This window comes from Aythya ferina (genome assembly GCF_964211825.1).
Source record: "Aythya ferina genome assembly, chromosome: 17".
Lineage (NCBI taxonomy): Eukaryota > Metazoa > Chordata > Aves > Anseriformes > Anatidae > Aythya > Aythya ferina.
In genome coordinates this window covers 1,640,021-1,663,943 of record NC_140316.1, presented here as the reverse complement: position 1 = coordinate 1,663,943, position 23,923 = coordinate 1,640,021, and the positions used below count along the sequence as shown (strand labels likewise).

Below are 23,923 nucleotides of genomic sequence, written 5' to 3'. Positions count from 1 at the left end.
AATCTTTAAGAGGGATGCAAATAGTATGAAGTGACTCCATGTAATAAAGTCATTGTCATATCTATTCCTAAAGGTGTCATAAATGTCTGGGGAAATCCTGTGGCACATTAATCATATATTAACTGGGTAGCAATGGGAGCTGTTACATTACTAAATGAGCTGGTATGTCTGCAGATATTAACAGTAAACCCAGCAAATCTCTTCAACTCCCGTTCTTGCTCCCATCCATCAGAATTGTATTTCATCACCCATAATGAGTATCATAAGTGGTGGCAATGTGTCTCCCCACCTGAACATACATTTATAACATCATCTTTACAGAACTAAGAGAGGCCTCGAGATTAACTCCCCTTGTCCTTATGGGGGACTTCAACTTGCCGGACGTTAACTGGGAGTGCCACACGGCTGACACGAGCAAGTCCAGGAGGTTCATGAAGCACCTAGATGATAACTTCTTGGTGCAGGTGCTAACGGAGCCAACTAGGAAAGGTGCCCTCCTAGACTTGTTGCTAGAAAACAGAGAGGGTCTGGTGGGAGATGTTGTGATTGGTGGCCGCCTTGGTCATAGCGACCATGAAGTGGTTGAGTTCAAAATTTACGGTGACAGAAGGAAAAGTGCCACCAAAACCTCATCCCTAGATATGGGGAAAGCGGACTTCAGGCTGCTCAGGGAACTAGTCAGCAAGGTCCCCTGGGAAACTGCTCTTGAAGGCCTCGATGTCCACCAGTGCTGGTCATTCTTTAAGCGATTCCTCCTAGAAGCACAAGATCAGGCAATTCCTAAATATCGCAAGTCAGGCAGGCAGGGCAGGAGGCCGGCGTGGCTGACCAGGAACATTCTAATGGAGATTAGGTGGAAACAGAGAGTGTTTCGCTACTGGAAGGAGGGCCAGGTGTCATGGAAAGAATACAGGGATGCTGTTCGTGTTTGTAGGGAGAAAGTTCGTGTGGCCAAAGCACACCTAGAGTTGAAGCTGGCTGTGTCTGTGAGAGAAAATAAAAAGGGTTTTTTTTAGATATGTGAATGGAAAAAGGAGAACTAAAGAATACATAGGGCCGCTCCTTGATAGGGAAAGTCTCCTCACAGACAATGACATAGGCAAAGCAGAGACGCTTAATGCCTTCTTTGCCTCTGTCTTCAATGCCGATGATGGGCTTCGGGACCCAGGGTGCCCTGAGCTGGAGGACCGGGACGGTGGGGATGACAAACTCCCAACCGACCCTGAACGTGTGCGGGATTTGCTACTCCACCTGGATCCCTACAAGTCCATGGGTCTGGATGGGATTCATCCCCGGGTGCTGAAAGAGCTGGCGGACGTCATCGCGGAACCTCTCTCAATTATTTTTCAATGATCCTGGGAATTGGGAGAGGTCCCGGTAGACTGGAAGCTGGCAAATGTTGTGCCGATTTTCAAGAAGGGTCAGAAAGAAGACCCTAGCAATTACAGGCCTGTCAGTCTCACGTCAGTGCCTGGTAAAATCATGGAGAAGATGGTTCTCGGACTTATTGAGGCGCACGTGGGGGACAAAGCAGTCATTGGTCCCAGCCAGCATGGGTTTGTGAAGGGTAGGTCCTGCCTAACTAACCTGATTTCCTTTTATGATAAGATCACCCGTATGGTGGACCAAGGGAAACCAGCTGATGTGATTTTTTTGGACTTCAGCAAGGCTTTTGACATGGTTTCCCATAGGATCCTACTGGACAAAATGTCCACCATACAGCTAAATAAAAACATCATACAATGGGTGAGCAATTGGCTAACAGGCAGGGCCCAAAGGGTTATGGTAAATGGGGCTGCGTCAGGCTGGCGGGCGGTCACCAGTGGGGTCCCTCAAGGCTCCATTTTAGGGCCGGTACTTTTCAATATTTTTATAAACGATCTGGATGTAGGAATAGAAGGTATTTTGAGCAAGTTTGCTGATGACACCAAACTTGGAGGAGTTGTGGACTCGAATGAGGGTGGAAAGGCCTTGCAGAGGGATCTGGATAGGTTGGAGAGCTGGGCGATCACCAACCGCATGAAGTTCAATAAGAGCAAGTGCCGGGTCCTGCACCTGGGACGGGGAAACCCTGGCTGCACGTACAGACTGGGCGATGAGACGCTGGAGAGCAGCCTAGAAGAGAGGGATCCGGGGGTCGTGGTAGACAGCAAGTTGAATATGAGCCAGCAGTGTGCCCTGGCAGCCAGGAGGGCCAACCGTGTCCTGGGGTGCATCAAGCACGGCATCGCTAGTAGGTCAAGGGAGGTGATTGTCCCGCTCTACTCTGCGCTGGTGCGGCCTCACCTCGAGTACTGTGTGCAGTTCTGGGCACCACAGTATAAAAAGGACATGAAACTGTTGGAAAGTGTCCAGAGGAGGGCTACGAAGATGGTGAAAGGCCTGGAGGGGAAGACGTACGAAGAACGGCTGAGGTCACTGGGCCTGTTCAGCCTGGAGAAGAGGAGGCTGAGGGGAGACCTCATCACAGTCTACAACTTCCTCATAAGGGGGTGTCGAGAGGCAGGAGACCTTTTCTCCATTAACACCAGTGACAGGACCCGCGGGAATGGGGTTAAGCTGAGGCAGGGGAAATTTAGGCTTGACATCAGGAGGGGGTTCTGTGGAGGAATGGTTAAGTGAAATAGGACACGTGGATGTTGGGCAGTTAGGAGGCAATGGGCTAGTAAAGTACCGTACTCAACTCACATGAGTCTGGCACGTACGCAGCTGGCTGAGAGCCAATCAGGCTCAAGGACACGATGCCCTTGAGCCATGGGGAAAGTCCCTAGGGCGGGACGGTAGCTAAAAGAGGGAGGAACTACCTGAAAAGAGCGGGAAGTGTTAGCCAATCCTGAGCTTAGTTTTTGCAATATGTATGAGTTGATTATGTTCGAACTAGATAAAAGGCGACTGAGCTATCCATTAAAGTTGGAAGTTCACTGTTCACTCATATTGAGCGTCTGTGTCTTCCTTCCGTCGACAACAGGGTTCTTCACAGAGAGGGTGGTTGCACACTGGAACAGGCTCCCCAGGGAAGTGGTCACTGCACCGAGCCTGTCTGAATTTAAGAAGAGATTGGACTGTGCACTTAGTCACATGGTCTGAACTTTTGGGTAGACCTGTGCGGTGTCAAGAGTTGGACTTGATGATCCTTAAGGGTCCCTTCCAACTCAGGATATTCTATGATTCTATGATCTGTTGCCTTTTATCCCCACTCCCCTTCCCCATACCACTGTATTCAAATGAAGGTTGTTTGCTGGAAATGTTCATGTCCTCACACTAATAAAAAAGATATGTGTCCTCTGTGACCACGATACAGGAGCTAAATTGTTCTCAGCTTGACATACACATCCCACTTTGTATTGTCTGTCAGGTTTAAGCACTTCTCATATTCTGGTAAAAATATTTGATGGTAAGACTGCAAGAGGAAACTTCAGAGAACATAATACAAACATTTCTATGACTCCCTAAGAGGGTTATGCTGTCTCTGGATGCTGAAAACAGTGCTACATACTACAATAGAAGACCCACCTGTTTGTCTGGGCTTCTCCCTCAGACCACCTAAGACAGATTTAAAAGTCTGAAGGTGGCAGAAATTCCTTCATTTTATCAATACAAACGGCATGCTGTATTTTTACAAGGCAACTTGAATGGCAATACAGAAATGGACTTTGTTCACACTAGGCTGTTTGATCTAACCTAAAAGCACTATGCAGCAGAGGTGCATAATGTAGTATATAATACAGCAGAGTGACTCAGAACCCTGCCCTAAATTTGCTGCTCTTGCTTTCTCTGGTGCCATTGCATCAGCTTCACTGCAGAAGAGGAAACATCATGAAAGTGTTTCTCACTAAAATAACTACTGAAGAGGCAAGCAAGGGCCACGTGTCAGGAGGTACAGCCTTGACTGCCTGATCACAGAGTCATTTCTGCTTAGAGCACAAGGACATATTGCATTCAGCTCCCATATTTGAGCTGCCGATGTTGAACAGAAGTCTGGCTGCTGTCTCAGTTGCATGGAAACTGGAATGGCCAGTGGGTGACTCTCTCAACACTCAGCAGCATTACTCCCCTTCTCCCTGCAGGTGCCAATGTCTCTTCAACAGAGATGGAGAGTCTAGGAAGAATCTTAGATCAAATTTTCAACTGAAGTTGAAAGCAGTTGGAGGATGGCTGAGGTTAAAAGCAATTCACATCTAAACAATATAGTACAAATGAATGTTACCTATTCCACAACACTCTCAATGAAAGTACAAGGAAGTCCTGGCTGATATAGATTCTAATTTTTGTCTTCCTCTATGGTCTCAGAAAAGTCATTTCAACTCTCTGTCCATCTTCCCCCACAAGTGTAAGCAATGCAGCCCAGGGAGCCCTGGTCAGCAAGAGTCAGTGCTGTGCCTGGAGCACAGAACAACTTCTAGTGCCAAATGGGAAGTGGTGTGCCTGGAGGGGAAGACACCAGAACATTTGAGAAAGCAGCTTCAGATATAGCTCTTCTTTCCTTAGCCCTACCTTTCTTTGAGCAGAATTTTTTGGGAGGCTGGTCACTAAGATCTAATTTAATTTCACTTGGAGTAGCAACCATTCCAATTCTGAAACTGGTTCAGTCCTGTTCATTTCAATGGAGCTGATCCCGAAGGCAAATGCATGAGCCTTCTGAGTTAGTTGTAAAAGCTTCTTATTTATTCACACAGTAAACCACATGCACATACTGATATAAAGATTCCTGATAACATATTCAACTTCAGACTGACCAGGTCTGGTCTAGGTGTACGAGTTAATATCATCCAAAGCCCAACATTGTCAGTAACAGAACAAATGCAGCTGTCAGGGAAAAAATACAATAACAATAGCAGCAAAACTGCAATTCCTAAATGGTTCTGGGCTAAGATCCAATCTCCATCTGCATTTGTAAAGCTGCTATATGCCTTCATGGGTATGTGACAAACAAATGGCTAGACAAATACATACAGCATCCTAAGGAAGTGGCTGCTGTAGCTACCAAACAGCCCTTAAAATTGTTACAGGTTAATATTTAGTACTGGACATGCATCAGCAACAGTGGCAGGTCTTTATGACTTGCATCAAGAAAAACATTACTCTTTTCACCAAGTACAAGCATTTCTAATGTCCTTACACATGCTTTTCTTCTGTTCCTTTATTTCTGATAAAGATGTAGCATAGAACGAGTACAGGAGGAGCAAAGCTTATATTGTATTACTGCACACATTTTAACTTTTGTGCCTTCAGGTACCCATTGTTCTTGAAGTAACATTGCTTTTTACAAAGAAAGGCATTGGGCTTCCCAGCTTGTGCTGTACAGGGGAATAAAGGCAGAGGGGAGTAGTATCTCAGCATCTATTTCATGATGGAAGGTCTAACTTGCTAAGCAGACTGCCTTCACAAAAAAGGGTAGGGGTTACATGATGCAAACTCTGCAATAGAAAAGTTCATTATTAAGCTGCATTCATAAACCCTGTGTTTCCTCCAGGGTTTTGCATCACTTCTGAGGTCACCAAACAGTACAGTGACCAGCTCTCATCTACAAGACTTGCCCACAATACTTTAAGGAAGTTTCTGATAGAGCCTGGAAGGCTGGAGACTGAACAGTGATCTATCTGTCTCTCAACTCCTGTAGTATTTATGCTTTAACTATGAAAACATTTTCTCTCTGAAACTGCTTCTTATCTTTGGCATCAGAAGAAGTGAGAGATGATGAAGGGAAAGCCTGCTTAGCCACCACCTTTAAGTGATCGTTTGTTTTTTTTCCATTCTGCATAGCAGATCAGCAAGAAGTTTTGCATTTTAAAGAGCTTTCTGATGCTATTGCAGCAGTTTCTTTCATTATTAAGCTGCATTTAGCTACTTTCCCCCTTTTCTCTATTTTTCTAACTTCTCTCACCAAATTAAAACTAAAATAAAGAGGCTAGACAGCAAAAGACAGGGCTAAGCACAATTCCCCAGAGGTTTCTTCTTTGTCTCTTTTTTTTCCTGGCATTATATTTTTGTACCCCTTTGTTGCAAAGGCCATTGGTTTTCTAAATGACTTGGATAGATTCTGTCTGCAACAAATCACATTTTATTGAGCTGACAGAGCAAACTACTGCCTGGAAAAAAAAAAAAAAAAAAAGTCCTGAATCACACTACCTATGGCACTATGTGACTTTGTGATCTGGGGAGCAAATATTCCTTTCCATCTAGCAATGAACAAATTAGCTGCGATGAATATTGAGATTCCTAGTATAGTTACCAGTTAAATGCAAAACCTTTGGGTCTTCCTTTACTTACTCATTTCAGACTAAGGTCTCTATCCCACAATGAGCTCTGTATTGTAGAACTACAAGAAGGGAGAAGCCTCCCACAACATGAGCTGCCTGAAGTCACCATAAGGTATGTGACAATGTGCAGCCTTGGGCTCTGCAGCCATAAAGGGGCTGTTGACAATTCTATAAGAATATCCCTCTTTTGTTGGTTAAATTCTGCTACAGATTCTTAAGAAATCTCATTCAAATACTGGTTGAGGCAGATTGTTTTCAAAAGACAAATTCCATGTCAAATATAAGCTGAGAATGTCTTTAAAAAGAAAGACAAGTTCCTTGTTTCTTAGGAACGAGTCTGTGTGGTTTGCCATTAATTAAACATCCTGAGGTTTAAAAAGTCTCAAAATTTTAGAACAGAAATGAAGAGATATGGACAAATGTCTCTAACTGCACCTGCTTGAGCAGGGGAGCTGGACAAACTAACTTCCAGATGTCCTTCCCAACCTCAGCCACTCTGTGATTCTGTGTTACAATAATAGCAGATATCCTGCTTGTATTCATTAGCCTAGTACAACTGAAGACTTCTACAAATAAAGGCATAAATATTTCAGTATCCATGGGAAAAATATTTTAAACTCTACTTTTTGTCAGGTGCTTTACAAACTGACTGGCTTCCATCACTTGAATGTATAAAAAAAGCAGTAGAAATGCTGGAGAAATCAAAGGAAGGTAATTATGGTAGAAAAGCAGCTTGATAAGTACCTTATAGGATGCTAGCAGGATACTGCTTACTCAGTGCAGACTGGGACGAAAATGATTAAAATTAACTTGTATTCTTAAAGAGAAATTTTAGATGTGACTGGCATGAGCTGGAACTGTGGGTGATGAGTGACTTTCTGGGATACATACATAAAGTAGAGGCACATTCGGCTGCAGGCCACTTTAAGTAAATTAGACAAAAATGACTTGTGTAAGGTTTCTGCAGGTCAGTATTGGAAATCACAGAATCACAGAATTGTCTAGGTTGGAAGACACCTCCCAGATCACCAAGTCCAACCTCTGACCTAACACTAACAAGTCCTCCACTAAACCATATCACTAAGCTCTAAATCTAAATGTCTTCTAAAGACCTCCAGGGATGGTGACTCCACCACTTGCCTGAGTAGCCCATTCCAATGCCTCACAACCCTTTTGGTAAAGAAGTTCTTCCTAATATCCAACCTAACCCCCAAGGGCTCAACTGCAGCCCATTCCCTATCATCCTGTCACCAGGCACATGGGAGAATAGACCAACCCCCACCTCACTACAGCCTCCTTTAATGTACCTATGGAGAGCAATAAGGTCGCCCTTGAGCCTCCTTTTCTCCAGGCTGAACAAGCCGCTCCTCGTAGAACTTGTTCTCCAGGCCCCTCACCAGCTTCGTCGCCCTTCTCTGGACTCGCTCGAGCACCTCCATGTCCTTCTTGTAGTGAGGGGCCCAAAACTGAACACAGTACTCGAGGTGCAGCCTCACCAGAGCCGAGTACAGGGGGACAATCACTTCCCTAGCCCTGCTGGCCACACTGCTTCTTATACACGCCAGGCAGAGGGACCTGGGAGTATTGGTTGATAGTCGGCTGAATATGAGCCAGCAGTGTGCTCAGGTGGCCAAGAAGGGGAAATGGGAAGGGGAAGGGGAAATGGGAAAAGAGTTGTGTCCTCTCCTCCTAGATAATCCTTTGAGAAGGGAAACTGCTGGGCCCTTGTCACGGAAGTTTCCATCAAGACAGTAGTCTATAAATCCTGCATAACTCTGGATTCTGCAGCTGGTTTGTGGAAAGCTCTTCAATGTTCCAAATTTCATTTGGAAATACTGTCAAGCTGCCAGAAAATTTGTTTCACTTCAGAATAATCCTCAGAATAATATCTGGGCTATAACAGCAAGAATATTGCATTCTGATATGATTGATTCTGATTACAGATTTCTTGAAGGACTTTGTCTCTCAACAAGACACAGCACAGATTCCCTTTTTCTGAACAGGTCTAGCCCTGAGGAGCTCTCTTCTCAGGGTTCTGGCCAGGCCAGAGTTGTGATATGTGGCTTTCAATCTGTCCTCTAGGACTTAGTAGCACATTCTTTTCAGTCTAATTTTGACATGACAAGAAATACTGCTGTGCGTCTTTAAGCAAATTAATCCTTGATGTAAAATAAAAAGTTCTGTAGTACTTGAATAGTGGTTTCTCTGATAAATGCCCCTATCAGGCTGGAAAGGTCCAGAATCTTGTATTTTGGTGTGTAAATCCATTTGCCCATGTCTGTTATACTAATATAAATGTAATAAATATTCAAAGGTTACATAAATGCTTAAATATTGATGAAAGCACTTCTTTGAGCAAAAAGCTTTTTCCAGTACCTCTGAATAGAATCTCAATTTCAATGAGAAAACTTATGGGATAATTAGGAAAGAATAGTGATACTCAGCACTTTTCAAAGAGATAACTCTCTTAGTATTTCAGCTCGGTATTATCCCTCTTACATACCAGAAGGGCAATTGAAGCACACGGGGAGGTTAAGCTTTGTGGAAAAAAAAAGGAAAAAAAAAGTCATTAATTCCTCTAATAAATACAGAGCACCAGAATGACTTATTCACTGAATATACTGGCAATTACATAATATCGTATTGAAAATAGTAGACAGTGAGAACCAGTCCACTAGATTTTTGTGTGGTTCTTTAGGATTTTTTAACATATGTGTCCTTGTTATAGAATTTGTGCTAAAATATTCTTCTAACAATATTTTCTGTAAAAAGGCAATTATTCTCTATTAAATTCAAGAGGTTTTGAGACTATGGTTTTATAAATTAAGAAAGTCCTATGCTACATGAGCATTATGTGATGGCAACTTCATAAGAAATACTTAAATGCCTGGATGCAGAACCCTGAATAATCAATAACTTACCGCTGGAAAATGGAAGCTGCTTCAAGGTCTGTACTATTTATTTTTTCATGCTAAACTGTTTAAGTCTAGTAAGAGTTAAAGCTTCAGACCTCTGCTGTGATTTCTGGCATGATATTTACAGCTCTGTAACATGTAGATCAGCCTGTATAAGGGAAGCATCCATTACAGGAGTTGCTAATTGCCAATGTGACTTGACTTGCCAGAGCCACCCTTGTTCCCAATGACTTCACCTGGTGCTGTGTTCAGTGACTTGGAAAGCAAAGCCAAAAGCTCCCCTCAGAGGGAAAACATAAAGGTAAATACATTAATGAAGACTACGCTGATAGGACTGTCATAATAAATGAAAAGCTTGATTTTTCACACTGCAAGCAAAAATAATGCCAAGAGTTGTATTTTTACCTATGACCCAACAAAAGAAAAAGAACGAATTTATTTCTTGAAATAACCGAGGAATAATCACTCCCATTCTGGAAGCAGTGATGACAGCAGGGCAGGTATTACACTTTAATAAATTACTGAAGTCTCTTACATTCTGCAACTCCTAGAATCAACTCCATGGTTTTCAATGAATAACATGGCTGCAGCTTTCACGTTGCATTGTGCTAGTGAACAGCTGCCACCTTCCAAATGTGGTTCCAATCCCTGCAATCAGCCCTCAGGCAAAGTTCCCAGCAACTTGCACTAATAACATGGGGAATGAGCCCTGAGCACTGAAGAAAAGGAGACAACTCTAAAGTCAGGCCATAGTTTAGGAGCAATTTGGACTCTCTCTGCTGAGAAGTGTCTGCATTTTCAGTATCAGCAGCCAGATTAGCAAAACTAACTAGAAAACCCCCAAAGCTAGAGAGCATTTCTTAGGGAAAAGGCTGTACATTATCTAATCTCATTACAAAGATTTCGCTGGCAGCTTTGCAGAGCAGAAGCAGTACATTTAACTAACTAAATATCATTGACTATGACAGAACTGAGAGAGTAAAAGGGGCACAAAATGCCAGCTGAGACTGGAGGGCATCTATTTGCTCCCAAATGTCCAGTTTTTGAAGCTGAACTGTAGCTGCACTGAGCCACAGGAACTCTCTGCAGCTACCATTATCACGTAAAACAAAATCTGTCTTGTTTTGTGCACTCTCAAGTCAAGTAATTTCTGAAAATGGGGCAGAACAGAGTTTGGCTACTACTCACTAGGGATATGCCAGACTACATAGACAGCACAGCCCCAAATATTGCATGTCAAAGAAAGATCACAGGGTAAATGCAAAGACTTTTAATTTCTACCAACTAGACACTTTAGACAGTAGTTACAAATTTGAGAACATAACATTGCTTGCTTTTTCCTAACTGAATATATATCTACAATATGCGAATTGACAATGTGTAAATTGTAACTATTAGCAGAAAAAGAAAAGAGAGGCAAATAATTATTTCTTCCTCCTATATTGTTCAAAAAGGTCTGGAGAAACCTGCCACTCTTCCCATCAAATCTATACCTGTCACGAGATTCATTTTATTTCTCCAATTCCCTTTCCTGGTCTTGATCTCACAACTTTGAAGTTGATTTTGAAGCACTTTCTGTGGATCTTCAGGCATTGTTACTGCCACTCTGCTTTGATTTTTCACTTGGGGTATATAGGTTTTCCACACTGGCACCACTAACACAGAGAGTGAGCTGCATGAAGGCATGAGATGACAGGGAAAGAAGTCTGCAAGGATATGGCTTAAACGTTCCTTTAGCTGCCTTTGAAATATTCGCCTGTTATTTGATGGCAAAGTATTTACACCTTTTATTGTTGAATTTAAGTATCTCAGACTATGTCTATTTTGAGTTTCAATTTCCATTGAGGCTGACTGTTTGGGCAATAGTGTCATACATTAATGATATAACATCTATGAAAACTCCACATATTGCTGGCTTATATGTCGTATTTGTATCTGACAGAAGTGTGCAATAAAGATTCATTTTTCTATAACACCTCTGAAGTTTTTTCGCTCTGCTGATGTATATTGATCCCTGTAAATCACAGGACTATAGAAACTATCAGGGAGGGCAAGGAGGTGGACTTTCTCTTTGCAATTCTGTTCATAATATAAAATACCATGTTGGATTTACCAGAAGAAAAGCCTACAAAGTAGCAGGGCTTCAGAACTGCAAAACAATGGAATTTCCATACTGTGACTTTCTGTTGTCTGAAAGCTTTTCACTTTCACACAGATCACACGAAAACATAGTATCAGAAGGGGAAAGAGGAACCATCGGATAAAAAAGTGCTAGGTTTGTACTCACAAAGAAATATAGCTTCTGATTTTGAGAGCTTTCAAGGCTGTATTAAGCTGTGCTGAGTAGAAACTGTATTTGCAGTTCATCAGCTGCTGCACATTCATTTCGGGAAAGTTAATTTGTGGTGCCCCTTGTGGGTATCTGCAACATGTGGCCGATGGAGCATGTGACAAAGATCCCAGGCTTGTTCTGAGCTTGCTGGTGTGTCCCTACAGCCCCAAGCAGAGATCCTACCTAGCTCAGGACCCCAAAGCAGTGCAGCTGTGTTGGATCTCAGTGCAGCATCACATGGACTGAGCTTTCTGCTCCCCATTCTGGAGCTAATCAAGAAAGGACTTGCGTGCCTAAGTATGAATGCACAAATGCTTCACAAGGGATAATGCAACTTTTCTGCATTCCTGCCAGAAAGTTTCACAGCTACTACTTTTTTTTTTTTTTTTTTTTTTGAAGGAGGCATCAACACTCTGTCACTCCGTGAGCAGCTGCCTCCATGTTACAGGGGAGGAAGACTGCTGGTGGCTGCTACTGTTCAGATTGAACACTGTACGCTTTTGCTGCATCCTGTAGGACTTCTGTGAAACCACAGAAGAGAGCAATACATTCAAGCACGAAGTATGGCCTATTATTAGACCATATTGGATTCCAGGAAACCCTGTTTCATTTCTCCTTTTGCTTCACAGGGTTGAGATAGGAATAAGACTTGTTTCAATCAAAAGTTTATCCATCAACTTGTTATTCAGCGTGCTCATCTTTACAACAGTTGCACCTAGCTAACAGACTCCAAATAGAGTTTTATTTGATCTAAGTGAAAAATGAGCAATAAATCAATTGCATTATATACACTGTAGCAGCTTTTTATTGGAAGTTAGTGTTCTTCCTCGATCAAAATAGCCGGTAGGAACAACCAGTTCTTTCTTGCAAGCCCCTTGTTTTTGTTTTCTCCTATAACTGCACTGAAAACATAATGTGAAGCCCTAAACCCTCTGAGTCTTGAAAGCTTTGCAATAAAGCCCCATACAAATATATGTATATGCCAAGGTGCAGAAACTCAATGCAAGTTTGGATGCTTACCCTACTGTTTGCAGCAGGAGTTGAAAGGTATGAGAGGAAATTTAACAAGCCAGGATTTCTAAATTAAACCTGCCAGGATTTCTAATGGACTGACATCTTCTCAAACTCTGCTTCCCCTTGAAATCAACGTCTGCATCACACTTCATCACAACCACCACATCATTACTTGCCTCCAGATGCTGCTGGTAGTAAGAAAGCACAGGGAAGAACCCTCAGAGGCCATGGGAAGCTTGGTTTTGAGAAGACTTAGTTTGCCTCTGACAGATACTTATGAGATTCCTGCTTTGTTTATTTTGGCACTATCCATAACAACTTTTCACTGAACCAAGTAAAACTATCTCCAAATTCTGCTTAGGACCAGAAGCACTGATTCACTATGATATCACAACTGCAATGCTAACAGTGTAACACTAATTTCAATAGGAAAAGGATCGGATCTTCAATTAGTCCTGTGGAAAGCAAGCCATGAGACATTTAGGTCATTCCTCAACAATCTTGAACGTGTCCATACACTTTAGCGCTGCAGTGCACCAGGTGAGGACAGTCACATCCTGAATCCCATTCATCTTTGGGGAGGTTTTGAGAGACCAACAAATTTTGGCAGCACCACTTTCTTTAACTTAACACCAGACATCCTTCCACCATTAATACTTCATCTCACCATTCTCCGAGCCCTTGTTTTGCTCTCTTTTTGTTGCATGCCTGGCAACTTCAGAGGGATCCAGGGACCAGCTGGGCCCCTACACTAAGTAAATCAGGTAGCAGGAGCTGGTGCCTCAGCAGGATGTTGCCCCCAGTCAGCCCATCAGCGGTGGGGAGAAGCTGATCCCCATTCAGGTTGATAGATGTGCAGAGTGTGGGAACATCTGCTCTCACTAATAGTATCAGCCTTGCTTGTGCAGGGAATAACCACACAGTTTTAGGTAGGGCTAAAATAAAGGACAGGATGATTTCCCTTATGCTGTGGTTGAAGCTTGCTTTTGATTTTGGCCTTACATCCAGCCCCTGTGCTTCAGAGCGCAAACAATTGTGTTGACCCAATATATAGCAACTGATTCAAGTCAGAGTACATACCTATTTGGTATCTAAGCAATATCACAGAATCACAGAATTTCTAGGTTGGAAGAGACCTCAAGATCATCGAGTCCAACCTCTGACCTAACGCTAGCAGTCCCCACTAAACCATATCCCTAAGCTCTACATCTAAACGTCTTTTGAAGACTTCCAGGGATGGTGACTCCACCACTTCCCTGGGCAGCCTGTTCCAATGCCTCACAACCCTTTCAGTGAAGAAGTTCTTCCTAACATCTAACCTAAAACTCCCCTGGCGCAACTTAAGCCCATTCCCCCTCGTCCTGTCACCAGGCACATGGGAGAACAGGCCAACCCCCACCTCGCTACAGCCTCCCTTGAGGTACCTATAGAGAGCGATAAGGTTGCCCCTGAGCCTCCTCTTCTCCAGGCTGAACAAGCCCAGCTCCCTCAGCCGCTCCTCGTAGGACTTGTTCTCCAGGCCCCTCACCAGCTTCGTCGCCCTTCTCTGCACCTGCTCAAGCACCTCGATGTCCTTCTTGTAGTGAGGGGCCCAAAACTGAACACAGTACTCGAGGTGCGGCCTCACCAGAGCTGAGTACAGGGGGACAATCACTTCCCTAGCCCTGCTGGTCACACTGTTCCTGATACAAGCCAGGATGCTGTTGGCCTTCTTGGCCACCTGAGCACACTGCTGGCTCATATTCAGCTGACTATCCACCATCACTCCCAGGTCCTTCTCTGCCTGGCAGCTCTCCAACCATTCCTCTCCCAGCCTGTAGCTCTGCTTGGGGTTATTGCGCCCCAGGTGCAGGACCCGGCACTTGGCCTTGTTGAACTTCATGCAGTTGATCTCAGCCCATCGGTGCAGCCTATCCAGATCCTCCTGCAGAGCTTTCCTACCCTCAAGCAGATTGACACACGCACCTAACTTGGTGTCATCTGCGAACTTACTGAGGGTGCACTCGATGCCCTCGTCCAGATCATCGATGAAGATATTAAAGAGGACCGGCCCCAGCACCGAGCCCTGGGGGAGGCCACTCTTGACTGGCCTCCAACTGGACTTGGCTCCATTCACAACGACTCCAGCCAGTTTCTAACCCAACAAAGCGTGCGCCAGTCCAAGCCAAGAGCAGCCAGTTTCTTGAGGAGAATGCTGTGAGAGACGGTGTCAAAAGCCTTGCTGAAGTCAAGGTAGACCACATCCACAGCCTTTCCCTCATCCACCCAGCGCGTCACTTTGTCATAGAAGGAGATCAGGTTTGTCAAGCAGGACCTGCCTTTCATAAACCCATGCTGACTAGGCCTGATTGCCTGCTTACCCTGCAAGTGCTGCGTGATGACTCTCAGGAGGATCTGCTCCATGAGCTTCCCTGGCACTGAGGTCAAACTGACAGGCCTGTAGTTTCCTGGGTCTGCCCTCCGGCCCTTCTTGTAGATGGGCGTCACATTTGCGAGCCGCCAGTCAACTGGGACCTCCCCCAATCGCCAGGACTGCTGATAAATGATAGACAGTGGCTTGGCCAGCTCCTCCTCCAGTTCTCTCAGTACCCTTGGCTGGATCCCATCCGGCCCCATCGACTTGTGCACATCCAAGTGCCGTAGCAGGTCACCAACCAGGTCTTCATGGATAGTGAAGGCCACATCCTGCTCCCCATCCCCTTCCACCAGCTCAGGGTACTGAGTATCCAGAGAACAACCAGTATTGCCACTAAAGACTGAGGCAAAGAAGGCATTGAGCACCTCCGCCTTTTCCTCATCTCTTGTAACTAAGTTTCCCCCCGCATCCAGTAAAGGATGGAGATTCTCCTTAGTCCTCCTTTTTGTGTTGATGTATTTATAGAAATGTTTTTTGTTATCTTTAACAGCAGTAGCCAGATTGAGCTCCAGATGAGCTTTGGCCTTCTTAATTTTGTCCCTGCACAGCCTCGCAACATCCTTAAAGTCCTCCCTAGTGGCCTGCCCACTTTTCCAAAGATTATAAACCCTCTTTTTTCTCCTAAGCTCAAGCCACAATTCTCTGTTGAGCCAGGCTGGTCTTCTTCCCCGCCAGCTCGTCTTTGGGCACATGGGGACAGACCACTCCTGCGCCATTAAGATTTCCCTCTTGAAGAGTGCCCAGCCTTCCTGGACTCCTCTGCCCTTCAGAACCGCCTCCCAAGGGATTCTGCCTACCAGTGTCCTGAACAGCTCATAGTCAGCCCTCCGAAAGTCCAATACAGCGGTTTTACTGGTCCCCTTCCTGGCCTCGCCAAGAATAGTGAACTCCACCATTTCGTGGTCACTCTGCCCAAGACAGCTCCCAACAATCACATCTTCCACCAGTCCTTCTCTGTTTGATGAAAGGGCTTCCATAATAGTTACAGATATCTATTGTACATAGATCTCTCCTTTTTTTGTTTTGTTTTGTTATGTTATGTTATGTTTGTTGTTATTGTTTTTGTTGTGTTTGGTTGGTTTGTTTAGTTTTCCTCTGGAATATGATGAGACATGATGAGACAGCCTGAGGGACTGTCCCTGTACCATTAAAATTTCAGGGTAAACTTTCCTGATGGCTTTAATGAGTGCAGCATTGAGGCTGAAGAGGTTGATTCTTTATTAGATGCCTGCAGTTCAGCCACTCAGCTTGGAACTACAGTCAATCTACTGGCAGAAAAATGCATAACTCAACTTTTAATAAAAATACCTATGGATGCTGCTAACTAGTGGTTCCTCTGCCTATCAAAGTGAAGACAGTGCTTTCTATATCTCCTTTAAAACACCAACAGTTTTGCAAATACTGGAGGGCAAGAAAGAGCAGTGCAATTTCTTTGTAGTTATCTGAACAACTGCACCTGCCTGTGGCAGGGGGTTGCAACTAGATGGTCTTTAAGGTCTGTTCCCACCCAAACCATTCTGAGTCTACAGTCCTCTGAATTAAAGAGGATGAAGCATAACTATTTGTTTGTGATTGGGTATATTAAAACAATAGTAAAGTATCTTCTAAATAATGAAGTGCTGGTTACTTTTCCTCACTAAATAGGGTCTTGTGATATGGCCCCAATTAAAAATAAAAATAAGTTACTACAATTAGTGAACAGCTATTTATTTATCTATTAGGATAACATCCATCTGTCGGCTTCCTCATTAGCAAACTGAGTCTTTCCTGCATTATGTGTTATATAGCCTTCAGACTGGCCTTTAATCTGAACAGATCACAAATGAACAGCACATATTCCAACATAAATTGTGTCTATTTAGTAAGAATTAATTTCATTGTATACATTTGTTTCCACCAGAAATGGCAAAATCTCTGAAATATGTATGAATCCTAAAGGACTATTTCATATGAGTAGGTTCACTGATGTTTGCAGTATTCATAGCAAAGTTACTTATGTGCATGAACGATTACTGGATTGGCCCTTTAAAAAAGATCTGCAACCTTGACAGTTGTCTGTGAGTCCCATCAGTACTGCTTTGAAAGCTTTGAAACCAGCAGTGGTTCCAAGCTTTTCACGACTAAACTAAAGTTCAACTATAAAAACCCCTAGTCAAATTTTCAGCCCCCAACAATTCAGCGCTGCTTTGATCTGGGATTTTGTTTCAACCTACTGTGATAAGAGCAGGACAGCTGTGACACCTTGTCCTGAATTGAATCTCATAACCCAAATTCCTAACATTCTTCCAGTGGCCTTTACCTACTATTAATGTCTTTCTCTGCTCATCAGTCCCAAAGAAAATAAGAGCCCACTGTTTATTAACAGCTACCAAGGGATATCTTAAAGGTGTGATCCACACTTCTGTTCCTCTGATGATCACAGCAGCTGCATGTTTGTACAAATATTATGTGAATCTATGTTTTGATCTTAAAACTTTATCAAAGCTGTTAATGCGAAATGCTATCTGAAATGAAAAGAAACTAGTAAATAAGGTCTTCAGAGTATGGTTCATGTCTACTACACTCACTCAATTTACTGATTATAAATACTAGCAATACAATAAAAATACAATGCCATATATGTAATATCCCTTCATGTAGTGGTGGGATAAAAGCTAGCCCAAGAATAATGAAATGCAAACCCAAAATGTTTACTGTAGATTCTGAAATAGCACAGAAGATTTTTGAGCTCAGGCTATTTTCTTGGGGGGGGTGGGGGGGGAGGGGAAACACCACCACTAAATAGATAGGTAGATAAAACAACAACAAAAAAAGAACACATCCACAAGAGTTCTCAGTCTGGAAATGTCACAAGGTATTGCAAGTCTCCTGAAACTCTGCTCTCCTTCACAGCATGAAACCGCATCTGTGCTAACTGCCAGGTTAGAACCCGGAACAGCATTTGCTCTTGAGTAAACCACACAAAGCTCTGGCAAAAGCAGCCACAATTGACTTTAATTTCCAGGAGATGAAAAAGAGGCTACGTATGCAACAGCAATCACTATTAATGGATCCAGATATATGGATCCTACTAGTAAATTCCAGCTTAGCAAAGCAGAATTTGGCTGCGGCTTGATTTTTAGTGCCATAATAAATATTTTGTCCTCTTTTAAAGGTTGGACCCCTGTGTGAAGGCCTAGAGCATTCAAAGACTTTTAAAGGTCAGAAAATCAACAGTGAATTTGGAAGTGAACGAACAAAGTGCTGTTTGGAGCTGAAACTATGAGACGATAAAAAAAATGTAAAAGGAGTTATAGTCAGCAGATTAAGACAGGATACGAGCTATGCACTGAACTGCCTCGAGACCGAGATTATCACTGGGGAAGCTATTAGCTGTTACTTTAGATATATCTTATCTCTACATCTCCACTGGGCTCTGCTACTGAGAATAATGTAATTACAGCCAAACTGAAGGCACTGTAAAAATTAATACATATAAGCTTTTATCTGATGGCCATTCAAATTGCAGGGCAAAAACATTACCACTAGGCTGTTTACATGACCCATACAAATGGATACTTATCTAGTTAATGACAAATATTACAAGTTAAGTCCTAGCAAGCAGCAGTCCCCCCAACTTCCAGCATAACTGAGTATGCTTGTCTGAATCCAAAGCAATCAGAAATTCCACAGAACTGAAATAAAACAAAAATATTTCTGTGAACCTTTAAATGATAATATGTCTAAGTATTACATAGCTCTCATCAATATCTCATTACTTTTCTTAGCTTGTGGTTTAAATTCATCTACAGGCTTTCATACATTTAAATGTGTTTTTATTCTGTTATGAGAGGGATGCTTAGGAACACGAGCTGCAAACACATGCACCCTTTTTTGTTGAAGATACCATGATCTTGTATGAAGAAGTATCATTTATGATAAATAGACTTCTGTTTTTTAACAGAAAGGTTACTACCAACAAGATATCTAAAATAGTATTTTACAGGGCAAGATGATACATCCAAAGAATTTAACATAAACCTTTATGGAGAATTTCGAAATGAATTAAGGATGAAATATTTTTGTGCTCCATTTTAAGGTTTCTGCATACTCTTAAAAATCAGAACAAATATAAACATTTCTATCTGACTCAAACACCAAGCTTCATTTGCCCATATAAAGAAATTTACTGGAAAATTTTCTGACCATAAATAAACAAACGAAACAAAAACAAACCACCTTTTTTTCTTTCTGATGAGATGATAAAAACTTTTTGTTCAACACATTTCATTGACAACACTATTTTTTAACTAGCTGTATGATTTATAGCAGTTAGCTCTTATGTCACAGATGCATTCCTCTAGGGACTCTGTTTATATTTTTAAATATACAGATGACATTTTCCCTATTTGTCTGAGCAATTTCAAAACATTTCTGAAAGAAATTATACCTGAAACATTTCTCTAGTCAATTCCAATAGGCACTGTGTGCTAGCCTCAAGTTATTTGTTCCACTTTAACTTCAGAGTGGCTACACAGGGAGGCTGCTAGAAGCCACTTAGAAATGTTCCAATAGTGCAAACAGACTCTGTTTTAAGAAACCCTTTTAGCGGAGATAAATTACTTCTGTAGAAAAGAAGAGAAGAGCACAGCAGGGTCCCAAGTGCTAATCAAAGGACATAGTGCTTCAAGAAAACATTCTTTCCAAACAAATTGTTGGAGAACTGTGGTAGTCCAGGATGTGCTGCAATTACTGCAAGAACAACACACTCATCTTCATAAGATTTGGGAATTTCATTTCTTTTTGATCAATATGCTCCAAAGCTTTAAAACTCAGACTTTTTTTTCAGATGAATTTTTATGTGAGAAATCATTGTGCTGTCATTTTCTATGCACCATGTGGTGATGTATATCAAATATAACATAACAAATTCCTTTTCCAGAGAGCTTATGGACCCAGAGTAAAATCAAACCTGCTCAAGGATCATAAACTACAAAAATCCTATGTAGAAAGCTGCAACAGGATTCCTGAACAGTACTGTCTCTGTACTGACTCTCTGCACAACTGTGAATTTCCTTCAGGGCTTTGACTACACATACACAGCAGAAATAGTTGTGTTGCCGTAAGACAGTATGACCCCACAGGTATTTGTTAGTGTGTGACATTAAGCTGCTAGTGCTAAATCAATGGATCAGGCAATGTGAGTGCTTTCTAGCCACTTCTATGCAGAAAAAAATTTCTTAATTCAAAACAGCTCTCAGCAGAATGTGAAGTCCACCAGGATGACTTTGCATTGGAGTTGCTGGGGAATATTTATCCAATCCGTTCTACTGATGCAGCTGTGAAGGTGATAATAACAGCTGGCAAGGTAATAAGAAACGTCTGGAGAGGCAGCACTAACAGCAGTGAATGAACTGCAATATTTTTGCAGTGAATAAACTCCATACTCAGAGGACTTGAGGTGGCATTACCAAGACATTTTAAAAGTAGGACAGAAATAAAAATTAAACACTGAAATTCTATTGAAACTCGGTGTGGTGGCTGTATTCATGCTGCTAACTCTCTTTTCTTAAAAATCCTCCTCATTATGCTTTTGAAACAAAAGAACAATTAATTTGCAGGACTAGATTTAGTGTCTGTTCCCAGGTTATTATTATATAAAAAGACAAGAAATTTCAGAAGCCAGCATAGGGCATGAACTTACTTTGATGACATCTTCATCAGAGGACTTACACTCAACTGATTCAGAGATGTCTGTCACAGCACTGTTCTCCTCAATGGAGACCACTTTGATAGGTACTGCCACTGTTTTTCCTGTGAGAATTGCAGTGTTCAGTATTTCTGTATCCTGTACACAAAACAAAGTACAGCACCGTTACGAGACAGTTAAAGACATTTCCAAAGACTGAGCACCAGCTCTTCAGGTGGACTTATACTCAAGAGAAATGCACTAATTCTCAGCAGCTAATGACCTCATCTTCTAATAATCTCATCTTCTATTAGGCACAACTCGGTAATAAGTAGTAAAAGTCCATTTATATTTTACCTGCTAAACAAGCACTGTCACCTGCATTGCACATTGTTAAATAGTGAACAAAATGACCGCAACTCAGTTCTGTCCAGACATGCACACGTCGCAGACAGATTATACTTTTTAATATTTGGGGCTTTTCCCAATATTTACCTTCCAATACATCAGTTCAAGATTATTACAGAACTGGATTTGATTGACAATAGTTGGGACAGGGTGCAAGAGTATCAAAAGCAAAAATATTACTCTCTGAATATAAACCCAATGCAAAGACAGGGCCTCTCTGTGAACTTTGTATCTGGAACTGTTTCAAGATGATTTAATTTCCGTTGATATGGCCAGTGAAGCAATGTAAGGAATCCAGAAGGAGTTAGTGATGCTATTAACTGCAAGGAAAATAACAAGGAAATCTGAAGTTTGAACTTGGGTCATGGCATATAAAAGCCTTTCAGTGCACCATCGACTAAGCTAACTCTTCTAACTCCTGAACTGTTTCAGCATCATTGTAGTCCCAAGATTCCCATACACAAAGATCTTCAAAGTTTTCTCCAACTTTTCAAATTCAAGCTCTATAAAATGAAAAAAATATTCAGCAAAATTCTCAGCAACAAAGTCAAAAGGACTGCAGCTGTTAATGTCAACAGCAGCAAAATGGGGCACTGATACTATCGAAATTGTTTTCAATTCAAGTTTATTGAGCTTGAAGTCTATGTCAGATTTTCTTTTCATCTTGCAACTTGTTATTTCACAGGTTTTCCTACTGAAAACCATCAAATTAAAACAAAAAACTATTAAAATAGGGATTTGGGTTGTTTTAGGAAAATAAGAACATTATTCCTATGGCATTTATGTAAACAGAGCTACACAACACAGTAAATTAGAGCCAGATTTACAAATAACATTATTGGAAAGACTAAGGCCATCCTTGGAACTCGTTATAAGATGGAGATCCCCCTCAGCCCACACTTCCGTAGGCAGACTTACAGAGAAACAAGTGTTGAATAACCCACATAGCTTCACCAAAAAGAAGGTTCAACATATATTTTTTTTGCTGTGCATTTGGCTATTGCAAGTGCTGTACGTCCTTTAAAATTAATCTTTTGCCTCAGTCCCTTAACACCTTATTTTTTGTGGCTCAGAGTGTTAAGCAGTGTGAACTAAGGACTCCAGGGTGAAGGAGCAGCAACAGACTTTGTGGAAATGACAGGACATCTTTTCAGGCTATCTCAGCTCTGCTTTGAAATTATTCTACTCAGATCCAGCATGTCTTTAGCAACCGATATGAATTACTTGTAGAGAAATCTAATTTAAAGGGACAGGTCCAGAGGAAGAGCAATACCATAAATAGAAATGAGTTTCAGATTTAAAGCATACTTTGTGGCTTGGGGATTTATCCATGTTTGTATTTAATGTCAATCTATGAAGTTCAACACACAAAAAAGTAAATCATATACATACAAAACAAACAGACAAACAAACCCCACACCACTGTGGGGTTTGATAGAAGAAGAAGATAAAAAACAAAATGTGATTATACAGTGAGATAAAACTTCTGTGCTATGAGCATCAGAGTGAATAAATTACCTGAATTTAACTTGTGACAACCTGCCTGGGAGTCACTAGAACTTCCTCCAGCTCAGCTTTTCTTGTGCCTGCAGTGCTGTATAATCAGTGACCCCAACCACTCAACTCCCAGCCTGTAGCTCTGCTTGAGGTTGTTGCGCCCCAGGTGTAGGACCCGGCACTTGGTCTTGTTGAACTCCATACAGTTGGCCTCAGCCCATCGGTCCAGCCTTTCCAGATCCTCCTGCAGAGCCTTCCTACCCTTGAGGAGATTGACACACACACACCGAACTTGGTGTCATCTGCAAACTTACTGAGGGTGCACTCAATGCCCTCATCCAGATCGTCAATAAAGATATTAAAGAGGACTGGCCCCAGTACCAAGCCCTGGGGGAGGCCACTAGTGACCAGCCTCCAACTGGACTTGACTCCATTCACCACAACTCTTTGGGCCCGGCTATCTGGCCAGTTTCTAACCCAACGAAGTGTGCGCCAGTCCAAGTCAAGAGCAGCCAGTTTCTTGAGGAGAATGCTGTGGGAGACAGTGTCAAAAACCTTGCTGAAGTCAAGGTAGACCACATCCACAGCCTTTCCCTCATCCACCCAGTGTGTGACTTTATCATAGAAGGAGATCAGGTTCGTCAAGCAGGACCTGCCTTTTATAAATCCATGCTGACTGGGCCTGATCACCTGCAAGTACCGCGTGATGACACTCTAGATAATGTGCTCCATGAGCTTCCCTGGCACTAAGGTCAAACTGACAGGCCTATAGTTCCCCGGGTGTACCCTCCGGCCATTCTTGTAGATGGGCGTCATGTTTGCTGGCTGCCAGTCAACTGGGACCTCCCCTGATAGCCAGGACTGCCGATAAATGATGGAAAGGGGCTTGGCCAGCTCCTCCACCAGCTCTCTCAGTACCCTCGGGTGGATGCTATCCAGCCCCATCGACTTGCGCACATCCAAGTACTGTATCGGGTCTCCAACCATTTCCTCGTGTGTTATGAGGGCCACATTCTGCTCCCCATCCCCTTCCACCAGCTCAGGGTGCTGGGTATCCAGAGAATAACTGCTCTTGCTGCTAAAGACTGAGGCAAAGAAGGCATTGAACACCTCAGCCTTTTCCTCATCTCTAGTAACTAAGTTTCCCCCCGCATCCAGTAAAAGATGGAGATTCTCCCGTGCTGCCTGTCCCTTCTGAAGAGCCTATAGCCAGACATTGCAGCACTCCAGACATGAGAGTGGTCCCACCACGTTTCCGTGATGGCAACCAAGTCATAGCCTGCCTGCTGCACAATGGCTTCCGGCTCCTCTTCTTTGTTACCCATGCTGCGTGTATTAGTGTAGATGCACTTCAGTTGGGCCATTGCCTTCTCCTCTGGCCTAGACATTATTCCTCCTGGCACACCTCCAACA

The 23,923-nt window shown here is 42.6% G+C and overlaps 1 protein-coding gene across 2 annotated transcripts in view; it reads right to left on the bottom strand.

Moving 5' to 3' along the window:
* Positions 1-23,923, bottom strand: part of TMEM132C (transmembrane protein 132C) — a 225,516-nt gene that overhangs the window by 16,868 nt on the left and 184,725 nt on the right. For both annotated transcript variants that reach the window (XM_084491633.1, XM_084491632.1), the window contains exon 5: positions 20,621-20,764. In XM_084491633.1, the coding sequence (XP_084347759.1) occupies positions 20,621-20,764 (144 nt within the window). The remainder of the gene's footprint in view (positions 1-20,620; positions 20,765-23,923) is intronic.